The sequence below is a fragment of the Boleophthalmus pectinirostris genome, unplaced genomic scaffold (genome assembly GCF_026225935.1).
Source record: "Boleophthalmus pectinirostris isolate CB_2022bp ecotype Guang Dong unplaced genomic scaffold, ASM2622593v1 HiC_scaffold_3, whole genome shotgun sequence".
In the NCBI taxonomy this organism is placed as follows: Eukaryota; Metazoa; Chordata; class Actinopteri; order Gobiiformes; family Gobiidae; genus Boleophthalmus; species Boleophthalmus pectinirostris.
Genome location: NW_026571299.1, coordinates 13,836,289 through 13,848,356, shown reverse-complemented (window position 1 = coordinate 13,848,356; position 12,068 = coordinate 13,836,289). Strand labels below are relative to the sequence as shown.

The following is a 12,068-nucleotide window of genomic DNA, read 5'->3' as shown; positions in this document are numbered from 1 at the left end:
TGTGCGTGTCCCCTCATGTGGCAGGTCACTATAGGACAGTAGTGCAGACATCATGAGTCTATGCAGGTTGTTTTCACCAGTGACATTTAAGTTGTAGGCGATTTTATATTTGTTATTTTCTTTTATATTTCACGTCGGGAGAATAATTTCCAAGACACGAATGTGTTTTTACCTGTGCACTGCTGACTCTGTTCTACTGGCTCTTCGACCTCGTCCATTGTGCGACTGACGCCGCCAACGTGAACAAGAAATTTACATAGTTCTTACTGCGTGCGTTTTGTGTGGGTTTCCGGCAATGAGTGGAATTACTGAAATAAAAAAAATTTATAAATGTGTTTTTTTTGTGTGTGTGTGTCCCAACAACACATAAAAACAGGTTTTATAATAAAGCAACTCGCATACAGAAACACTAAAGTTAGAGATTAAAAATGAGATTAACGCGATTAAAAAACATAACGCGCTAAATATGAGTGTAATTAATTAATCGCAATTAACGCGATAATTTGACACCCCTAATTGTAACATTAGAAAAAGTACAGGATCCGGCTGTAAACTGGAAGCAAAACAATTTGTATGAAACTAAGAATTTTTTGTCATGAATTAGACTGTAGTCAGTTCCAGTATGTTGTTTTACAAATGACAATTACATCATCCTCAAGAGCCTCCCCGCGAGAACCTGATATAAAGCTCGGATTACTCTTGCTCTTCATTTGGGGAGGGTGAGCCACATTAGAGGTAGGGCTATATAGACAGTCAATAAAACTCTTATTTATTTCTGGTCCTGTCTTTGCAATGACAATGCATACTTTCTTTTTAGGAATAGCGCTTCCATGAATTCATCGTCTGGTCAAAATGGGTCAACTGTTGTCCGTTATTCAGACTCATTCAGCGCAGCTATAGCCAAAAATGTAACCCTTATTTTGCTTGGTATTTCTATTAATTACTTAAATGGGACTCTCATTTACACCTTCACTAAACACCAGGTTAGAAATGTTAAAATTACTGCAAATTACTCTAACCTGCCACAAACAAGTTCTTATTCGATTTACATCTTAATGACTCAATGTATTGTGCTTGTCTTAGGTCTTTCACCACAACCCTCGCTACATCCTCTTCATCCATCTGGTGGTGAATGACATGATCCAGCTCACCACTGCCATCACTCTCTTTGTGTGCTCTTATGTTTTCTACACCATCAACACATTTCTATGTTGCTTCATTCTTTCTTTTGCTGTCTTCACAAGTCTCAACTCTCCTCTGAATTTAGCAGCGATGGCGGTGGAGTGCTATGTTGCCGTATGTTTCCCCCTTCAGCACTCCCAGTTATGCAGCATCAAAAAGATTTACATAGTGATTGCATGTATATGGGCCTTGAGCATACTGTCATTTTTACCAGACATATTTTATCTTGCAGCAACTCAGCCTGCTCTATTCATCTCCACTGTTTTTTGTGTGTCAACGCATTTGTTTCAAAGTCCCATCATGATAAAAAAGAGAGATGTCACATATTCAATGTATTTTGTTGGTGTTTGGCTTGTTCTGATTTATGCTTATGTCCAGATATTTTTAGTTGCCAAATCAGCAAAAACAACAAATAGTGATGCCAAAAAGGCCAGGAATACCATTTTGTTGCATAGTTTTCAGCTCCTTCTGTGCATGTTAACATATGTGTTTTCTGCTGTCCAAGAAATTGTTTTCATTTTGTTCCCAAGCATATATCTCCACTTCATGTTTGTGTGGTATATATTACTGCAAATTGTTCCCAGATTTTTGAGCCCCATGGTTTATGGGCTGCGAGATAATAAGTTTAGAGAACATCTGAAGAAGCATCTCTCCTGTAATGGCACTTAAACACACAAGTGTTTATAAAGATTCTGTGTCAGCCAGAAGATACTACATATACAGTAATATATGGATTGAACTTTCTGAAATGAGTGATAAAAAACATTGAACTTTTTCTTGATATACAAATGTTTTGAGATGGTCGGTAATACTGGCTGTCGAGAATAATGAGATCAGGCCCATATAATCTGACAAAATTGAAGCTAGTGCATCTAACATACTTTAGTCAGATGAGGTCTGGAGTGATATTTGTTTAATAATAATAATGACTGTTTCAGGCCTATGTTGCTACAATAAGATATTAACAAAAATGTAGGAAGGTTACAGAAGAAAAAAAAAAAAAATAAAAATATATATATATATATATATATATATATATATATATATATATATATATATATAAAATTTAAAAAATCTGCTGTTATCTAATGGCATATTTCTTGAGGTATTAGCTGTGTGGGAAATACACTTAATAACTATGAAAATATAGACAAGTTATGGATGAGAAAAAAAAACCCAACTGCTCCTGTTTAATTTTTCCCTCTCTAATGATTTCAAAATAAACGTAAAAAAAAACCAAAACTGTTTTAATACATCGTGTTATGTGTAAATCAGGGGTTTTCAAATTAGGTGAATGTGAGCCTCCCTTTAGAATAGGCAAAGACAGCCAAGCCCCCTCTTCCCCATCCTCCTGCCCTACCCCACACAAGTCTGTGAAGTAAATGCATCTTTTGTGTTCCGGCAATTATGACTTTCAATAACAACAGATAATATATTTTTTTAATATTGTATTTTCTTTTCTTTTTAAGTGCATTCATAAAATTTTATTTTTTCTACAGCAAATAATTTCCAACTTCATGCAGGCTTAACTGAAGCTATTTGTAACATCACTAAACATCAGTAGGACACCAGGTCTAAACCAGGACTAAACCAGGACTAAATCAGGACTAATCTTGGACGTCTATCTATCTATCTAATCTCCGGGCTCATCCCGGCACTCAGTTCTGGTTCAGTTCTGGTTTAGTCCTGGTTTAGTCCTACTGGTTTAGTCCAGGTTTAGTCCTCCTGGTTCAGTCCTGGTTAAGTCTGCGTGTGTCACACCTCCCCAATGGCTCTTTGGGCCCACCTACTGATATTACTATATAAACTATATAAATATATAGCACTGTTTTATTGTTTAAATTTCCTACAGCGGCAATGTAATGGAAACAGTAACAAACTTCCTGTAGCTAACTCAATGTGATGTAATGTCAGTTGGTGTTGTTCCTGACTTTCTATGACACTACATGTCAGAATAGATTTGAATATGGGGAAATTCCCACCTCCAGAGACTTTAGATTTTTCATGGCTGGAGCATTGACCGGAATGGCAGCAGCAATTTCAGCACTATCGTACAGCAGCGAAGCTCAACCTAGAGGACAGAGATGTCCAGGTCTGTACACTGTTATATTCACTTGGGAAAGAAGCTAAACAAGTGTACAACCTCACCCTCGAGAAAAGATTATGAGATTGTTTTAGACAAACTAGACAGCTATTTTGTGCCTAGGGTGAACACAATTCACAAAAGAGCTTGTTTTCATCAGCATTCTCAAAGAACGGTGGAGGAAGACACCCGAACACTACATGAGTTGGTAGACACTAATGCATATGGTGAAGTAAAAAAAGAAAACCATCAGTGGTCATAGAAATACTGGATGAAACTACTGCAGCCATGCCTGATCTAAAGCTCAGTAAAGCAGTGGAGCTCAAAAGGCAGTCTGAACAAGTCAAACAACACATGAGTGAACAAGGCGCCAGAGAAAAACAAAGGCCTGGTGAAAATCACATCACAGTGTAGTCAAAGTGAAACAGCATCAAAACATGAGTAAAGGGCCCAAATGCACAAGATGGCCGGGTGCATCCCAAGCATGACAAGAATGTGGGAGCTGTAAAAAGATGGGACATTTTGCAGTCATTTGTCACTTCCATGTGGTCAATGAGGTTATTACTCCCAAACAAGAAAACAAGAGCAGATGTTGAAGTTTCCACAAGGGCATGGACTGTAAAGATGCAGGCTTTCAGGAGAGGAGACAGGCGCGAGTCCAGATGGTTGTGAGTTTGATGGAGAGGAGGATAGGGGGAGAAGAAGACAGCCTGTTTTGTGGTTGAGTAGATCCTAGATTCTAGAGGGTAATGAGTGGAGCAAGAGTTGTTGAGTGTGGATTGACAGGTTTGGATTTTGGAGTGGAAACATGGAAAAGTGGAAGTAGTTATTGTATTTCCCTGTGGTGAATGAGGAGGTGATATTGTCCATGGGTTTGGTAAGCTGGGAAAATGGGGTGTGGGGTTTAAAAGAGTTGGAATGGATGATGTGAGAGTAATACTTGGATTGGGAGGTTTTAAGAGCTGTGTTATAGGTGGAGGTGGAGTCTTTGTAGGCTTTGGCAGGGATGGTGAGACCATTTTTGTGATGCAGTCACAAAATTAGCCAGTGGAGACTAAATGACTGTTTCTGGCATTCATTATAATAGTACATAGCCTATAAATAATAGGGTGGTCCAAATTATATATTTGTTTTAGATTCTTTAGATTAGAACCCTGCATTTGGTTCCATATCTGGTCAAAATATTTGGGTCAAAATTTTATGCAAATTAATTAACACTTAGAGGTGTCTCAAGACACTTGAAAACTGCCCTATAGGTCTTATACTGTAACACAGCAAACCAAATAAATAAGGCGTATTCACATAATTTGTCATTTTATTTTGTAAACGCAAAGTGAAACTTGCATAAAAAATACTCAGAAAGTCCATAAAGTCCATAAAAATGTACTTAGAAAGTCCAGCTCCACTATGGTTATGTTGGCATCACAAAAGATGTGCCTGTGCTCTTTGACAAATTGCAGTAGGTCCTGTTTCTGATCTTCATTCTTTGTTAGGCTACAATTAAAATCTTGAATAAGCTTCACCCACCTTTCAGCAACATCATTGGCAACTTTCCTGGAATGCACAATTTTAGCAGCCTTCTGAAAGTCTGCATCATCAGTGCAGTCTGAAGGGGTGGATTGTGAAAAATGGTTTTAGCAGATCAAGAGCTTTGAAGAAACGTGCTGGTGGTTACAAAATTCTGATTTGATTGTCCTCTCTCTCTTTTCAACACTTGGACTTTGATAAAAAATAAGTAGTAGTTTTGTTGCCGGCTCAAGCTACACTGAAGTTCACTTTTCTTTCTAGCCAGTATCTTAGATCAGACTATAAGAGCATTTAAGCCAGGGCCTCAGTGTGGCCTCAGAGCAGATGGTGAGAGCACACTGGTGTAAACAAGAGCATGAGTATCACGTGATACTCGGGATGCATTCAGGTGCGGTTTATTCAACTGAATCTGCTATCTGCGAAAACTTGGTGTACACAGTGTTCCAGCACTTAAAGTAGGCCTTTATTACTGTAAACTATGACTTTTAAAAACTACTATCTATACATTTTTCAAGATTTGATTTGAGCCTTATCTGCATGGCCAAGAGCAATGTATGTCAAAAAATGTCCCTTGTGCAATTGCAAAAATAATCCTCCAGGGAACAATCCTGGGGCCAATTTTGTTCTGGCTCAAATATAACTATATTTATGCTGTTCAGAGATTGCATGTAGTCCAAAATGCCTAACATGTAGACAATTTCAATAATTTCCTCCTCCCCACAATTACATCTTGCATGATATAAACAATTAAAAACATTTTTAAAAAGATAGAAATGGAATAAGACTAGATAATACAAACTATTCCGCTTAAAATAATAGTGATAATATAACAAATGCAATAATAAAATGCCTAATCGTGATTTTTGTTGTACCGTTACACCCCTAATAATTATGAATCAAAGGGTAGACAAAAAATCTAGAATTAAAAAAAATATATGTATATGTATTTTAATTATGTATCATTGAGCAAGAAGGATAAGAACAGTTTCCAATGTATCGGTTTACAAATTAACCCACTTACGTCACGCTTAACAACCTTCCTGTGAGAACTTGATATAAAGCTCAATTTACTTCTGATGATCATTTTGAGTTAATTTGAGGAGAGTGTGCCACATTAGAGGTAGGTTCACAGACAGGCAATACAACTCATTCATTTTTTTCATTTCATTCATTTTCACTTTGAATAATGCACACTTTCTTTTTTTTAGGCATCCATGAATTCATCATCTGGTCAAAATGGGTCATTTTATGTCGGCTATCCAGACTCATTCAGCACGGCTATAGCCAAAAATTTAACAGTTGTTCTGCTTGGGATTTTTGTTAATTACTTAAATGGGATTCTCATTTACACTTTCAGTAAACACCAGGTCAGAGATGTTAAAGTTATTGCAAATTATTGTAACCAGCCACAAACAAGTTCTTGTTTGAACTGCTTCTGAATGATTTAATGTTATTAAACATTTGACTGTATCATTCTTGTCTTAGGTCTTTCACCACAACCCTCGCTACATCCTCTTCATCCATCTGGTGGTGAATGACATGATCCAGCTCACCACTGCCATCACTCTCTTTGTGTGCTCTTATGTTTTCTACACCATCAACACATTTCTTTGTTGTATTATTCTTGCATTTGCTGTTTTCACAACACTCAACTCTCCTCTGAATTTAGCAGCGATGGCGGTGGAGTGCTATGTTGCCGTATGTTTCCCCCTTCAACACCCCCAGTTGTGCAACATTAAAAAGATTTACATAGTGATTGCATGTATGTGGGCCTTGAGCATATTGTCATTTTTACCAGACATATTTTTTCTTGCAGCAACTGAGCCTGCTCGATTCTTCTCCACTGTTTTATGTGAGCCTGTAATGTTGTTTCAAAATCCCATCATGATAAAAAAGAGAGAAGTCACTTACTCCATGTATTTTGTTGGTGTTTGGCTTGTTCTGATTTACACTTATGTCCAGATATTTTTAGTTGCCAGATCAGCAAAAAACAACAAATAGTGATGCCAAAAAGGCCAGGAATACTATTATGTTGCATAGTTTTCAGCTCCTTCTGTGCATGTTAACATATGTGTATAACCCTGTCCAAGAAATTGTTTTCATTTTGTTCCCAAGAATATTTCTCCACTTCATCTTTGTGTGGTATATATTACTGCAAATTGTTCCTAGATTTTTGAGCCCCATGGTGTATGGGCTGCGAGATAATAAGTTCAGAGAACATCTGAAGAAGCATCTCTCCTATTATGCCAATTAAACACAAGTGTTTATAAAGATTCTGTGTCAGCCAGAAGATAGTGTCTGTACTAAGGGTGGGCAAACTACGGCCCGGGGGCCTGATGCAGCTCTTTCATTTTTTTAATCTGTCCTGCTGAACTTGGATAATAATAATAATAATAATAATAATAATAATAATAATAATAATAATTTTCTGTGTTTTTAAAAGTCATTTCAATAAATAGTAAAATAGCGTGGGACTTGAAAGACAGATATTTTGTTGTAATGCTTTGTAATGATTTTCTATGATGGGATATTTCAATAACATGGGATATGTTTTCTACATATCCCATGTTATTTTTTTCTTTTATGAGGTGGATTACCAAAAAACTTCATCCATCTGCTTCTGGTCCAGCCCTTGCATCAAATTTTAGAACCCTTTGTGGCCCAAGAGTCGAAAACTTTACCCACCCCTGGTCTATACAGTAATACATGGATTGGACTTTCTGAAATTAAAAACATTGAATTTTTTCTTGATACTCAAATGTTTTGAGATGGTCGGTAATACTTGCTGTGAAGGATGATGAGATCAGGCCCTTTTAATCTGACTAAACTGGGGCTAGTGCATCTAACATACTTTAGTCAGATGAGGTCTGGAGTGATATTTGTTTAATAATAATTACTTTTTCAGTCCTATGATGCTAAAACAAAATGCGATCAGACCTTGTCACTTGACTCATCAGGCGAAAACAAATTCTGATGTTTAAATGAACCCCAGCAGTGACATACATCGTTCATCTCACATAACCTGAACAAATGCACTTTCAAGTTCTTACCTGCATGGTGTATGGTCATTAAAAATGTTAACTCTGTCCCTTGGGCAATTGCAAAAAGAATCTTCCAAGGGACAGTCCTGGGGCCAATTCTCTTATGCTTCAAATAAAAATAAAATTTTATTTAGATTGTTCAGAGATTGCATGTTGCCCAGAATCCTTAACATGTAACATGTATGGGCTGCGAGATAATAAGTTTAGAGAACATCTGTAGAAGCATCTCTCCTGTAATGGCACTTAAACACACAAGTGTTTATAAAGATTCTGTGTCAGCCAGAAGATACTTTATATATATATAGTAATATATGGATTGGACTTTCTGAAATGAAATAATTTTTTCTTGATATTCAAATGTTTTGAGATGGTCGGTAATACTGACTGTGAAGGATGATAAGATCGGGCCCTTTTAATCTGACTTAATTGGGGCTACTGCATCTAACATACTTTAGTCAGATGAGGTCTGGAGTGATATTTGTATAATAATAATAACTGTTTCAGTCCTATATGTTGCTAAAATACGATATTGACTAAGAAAGGCTACGGCTTTCAAAAAAAGTAAACTATTTTCCTCCTCTTATCGAATGGCATATTTCTTGAGGTATTAGCTGCATGGGAAAGATGCTTAAAGGTTGTATGGAGGATTTTTTTTTGTTTCAAATTGTCAATGATAGCATTATAGAGGTGCAGTAGCCTTGTAATTATGATGACCAAAAAAAAGAGAATAAAAATTCATCAACTCTGGACGTGGGTGGGCCAGCTAAACATTTGCCAATAGATAACGACACTGCCTCGTTATCTGTTAGCTGACAGGCTGTCAATCAATCTCCCTACGTTTCTAGCGTAACTGACTTGCCTGCGCGCCGCCGGTACGTGGTTTACGTACGCCTGTCACGCAGTCCACAGACGCAAGCCGCACAGACGCTGTTTACTCCACCAACGCAACAGTTCTTAGCGGCTTTTTTTTGACCTATATCTTCCTCGCAGTTAGCACAAAGTTTGTTGCAATGGCAGACAAGAATCCAGGAGCAGTTAGCTGCAAAAGAAAGTCCGTTTTTGAGATTGCTGAAAGAAGAAGACAAGGGGAAAAGCAGCGAAGCCAAACTAAGGTGATTCTTGAAGATTCATTCCAGCGATGGCGCAACTGAAGCAGACGCAGGGTCTAAAGACTGACGCACTGGTCCACAAATTACTCCTGGACAGGTCACTTCTGCTTATTATGAAAACGTACTTTATTTCCAAGAGCTAGACAAACGTTTTTCAGGACACGAAAGCGATATCCTATGTCTGAAAACGTAATTTTCAATGCAAAGAAAGAGTCCGCTTGCTGCTGCGTGTTGTAGCTAGTTCATTCGCACTGAATCTCCGCGCACTCTTCTCTGCACCCCTTTCCTGCTCCTCTCCCCGCTGCCCGTTCCGCTCTTCTCCCTGCTCCTCACTTCTCCGGGCACGGAATCTCCGCGTACCGCTCCCCTCTCCTCTCTCCTCTCCCTGCTCCCTGCTCCGCTCTTCTCCCTGCTCCTCACTTCTCATCCGCACACGAAATGTCCGCGCACCCCCTCCCCCCCGCTCCTCACTTCTCCGCCTTGCCTAACCAACACTGTAGTTAGTTGTTTACAAGTCATGTGCAGCGCACCGGCTGTAATCAAACCTGCTTCTGGTGTAAAGAGAGAGGCGGGAGGAGGCGTTTCTACGTAGGGAGCTGTAGGGGAGGGGGGGTGGTTTCACGCATGCGCAACATTTGAAAAAGGACAAACAGTCGCTGGATTTCTCGTTCCTTGGAAAATCCTCTATACAACCTTTAATAACTATGAAAATAAAAAGACAAGTTATGGATGAGAAACAGCTCGTGTGTGATTTTTCCCTCTCTAATAATTTCTAAATAAATGTAACAAACCTGTTTTAATACATCATGTTATAGTGTAAAGTATGATATAGTAACTCAATGTCAAGTATTCTAACTATTCAGAAATCAGTACTCCCATTAGCCATGTATTAGTATACATTACTACAACAAAACTATTCTGTAGTCTACACATTTACAAAGTATTCTTATACACTGGGCATCACATGACCAGTGGTGCTAAGATGAGTCTGTGAAAATCTTTGGATATAGAAGGCTGCTTTAAACTCAAGTGCCAAATCAGGCAAATCAGTCAGAAAGCTAATGATGCTTGCTGTGCCTTGGTCAAAAACTGACTTTGTGTCAGAGTACTGTGCTTTGTGTGTTGATTTATAAAGACTGCTTTGAAATGTGGAGATTGACACAGAAATGTCTGCACATGAGTTTAATGTAATTGGGTGTTGTCTTAACAAATAAATAAATGCAACTTAAAATGACAAAATTTGTTATTGTGGTGGCAGCTACCAGGTAAAGCACCTGGATCATGAGATACTTGAACTTCTCCACTTGAGGCAGGGACTCTCCACCCACCCAGAGAGGGCAAAACACCTTTTTTCCGATCGAGAACAATGGCTTCAGATTTGGAGGAGCTGATCTTCATCTCAGCTGCTTCACACTTGGCTGCAAACTGCCCCAGTGCCCATTGCAAGTCCTGGCCCGATGAAGCCAACAGGACAAAATCATCTGCAAACAGCAGAGATAAGATCCTATGGTCCCCAATCCAGACCCCTTCCGGCCCCTGACTGCCTAGAAAGAACTGGTGATCTTTACGTATACGTCATTTTGAATAGTCACCTCAAAGTCACAGTTTTTTGTTTGTGCCTAGAAATTCTGTCCATAAATACAATGAACAGAACTGGTGACAAAGGGCAGCCCTAGCGGAGTCCAACATGCACTGGGAACATGTCTGACTTATTGCCAGAAATGCGAACACAGCTCCTGCTCCGGTCATACAGGGACCGAACGGCCCTTAGCAAAGGGCCCCGGACCCATATTCCCAGAGCACCCCCCACATGACACCACGAGGGACATGGGTCGAATGCTTTCTCCAGATCCACAAAGCACATGTGGGCTGGTTGGGCAAACTCCCATGAACCCTTGAGCACCCTATGGAGAGTGTAGAGCTGATCCAGTGTTCCACGGCCAGGACGAAAAGCACACTGCTCTTCCTGGATCCGAGGTTTGACTATCGGCCAAATTCTCCTCTCCAGTACCGTGGCATAGACCGTACCGAGAAGGCTGACGAGTGTGATTCTCCTGTAGTTGGAACACCGGTCCCCCTTCTTATACAGAGTGACCACCTCCCCGGTTTGCCAGTCTGTCACTGTCGCCACACAACGTTGAAGAGGCGTGTCAGCCAAGACAGCCCCACAACATCCAGAGACTTAAGATACTCAGGACGGATCTCATCCACTCCCGGAGCCTTGCCACCAAGGAACTTGCCAACCACTTCAGTGACTTCACCCAGGATGATGGACGAGTCCGCCTCCGAGCTCCGGCTTCCTCCTCGCAAAACGTGACGGTGGGATTGAGGAGATCCTCAAAGTATTTTTTCCACCGCCGGACAACATCCCCAGTCGCGGTCAACAGCTCTCCCCCGCACTGTAAAACAGTGTTGGTGAAGAACTGCTTCCTCCTCCTGAGGCGCCGGACTGTTTGCCAGAATTTCCTTGATGCCGTCCGATAGTAATAATCCATGGCCTCCCCGAACTCCTCCTAACTCCGGGTTTTTGCCTCTGCAACCGCACGGGCTGCAGCACGCTTGGCCCGCCGGTACCCATTGACTGCCTCAGGAGTCCCACGAGCCAACAAGGCCCGATAGGACTCCTTTTTCAGCCTGACGGCATCCCTTACTTCTGGTGTCCACTACCGGGTTCGGGGACTGCCACCGCGACAGACATCACAGACCTTACACCCACAGCTACGAGCGGCCACATCGATAATAGAGGCCGAGAATGAAGCCCACTCTGACTCCCTGTCTCCAGCCTCCCCCGGAATCCGGGAGAAGTCCTCCTGGAGGTGTGCATTGAAAGCCCCTCTGACAGAGGGCTCCACCAGATGTTCCCAATAGACCCTCACCCTTGGGTCTGCCAGGTCTTTCCGGCTTCCTCCTCCGCCAGCGAACCCAACTCTCAACCAGGTGGTGATCAATTGACGGCTCAGCCCCTCTCTTCACCTAAGTGTCCAAAACACGCGACCGGAGGTCGATGATCGACTTTGTAGTCATGTCATCGACTTCCGGCCTAGGGCGTCCTGGTGCCACGTGCACTGATGGACACCCTTGTGCTCGAACATGGTGTTCGTTGTGGACAAACTGTGACTAGCACAG

At 40.6% G+C, this 12,068-nt stretch overlaps 1 protein-coding gene and 1 pseudogene across 1 annotated transcript; both read left to right on the top strand.

Annotated features, from left to right (window-relative positions):
* The first annotated feature begins 830 nt into the window (after positions 1 to 830).
* Positions 831 to 1,851, top strand: LOC110171084 (odorant receptor 131-2-like). Its single transcript, XM_020936768.2, has 2 exons — positions 831 to 983; positions 1,084 to 1,851. Exons 1-2 carry the CDS (start codon positions 831 to 833, stop codon positions 1,849 to 1,851), a joined length of 921 nt encoding a protein of 306 aa, XP_020792427.2.
* A 4,155-nt stretch (positions 1,852 to 6,006) lies between these two features.
* On the top strand, positions 6,007 to 7,046 carry LOC110171085 (odorant receptor 131-2-like; annotated as a pseudogene).
* Positions 7,047 to 12,068: the final 5,022 nt, after the last annotated feature.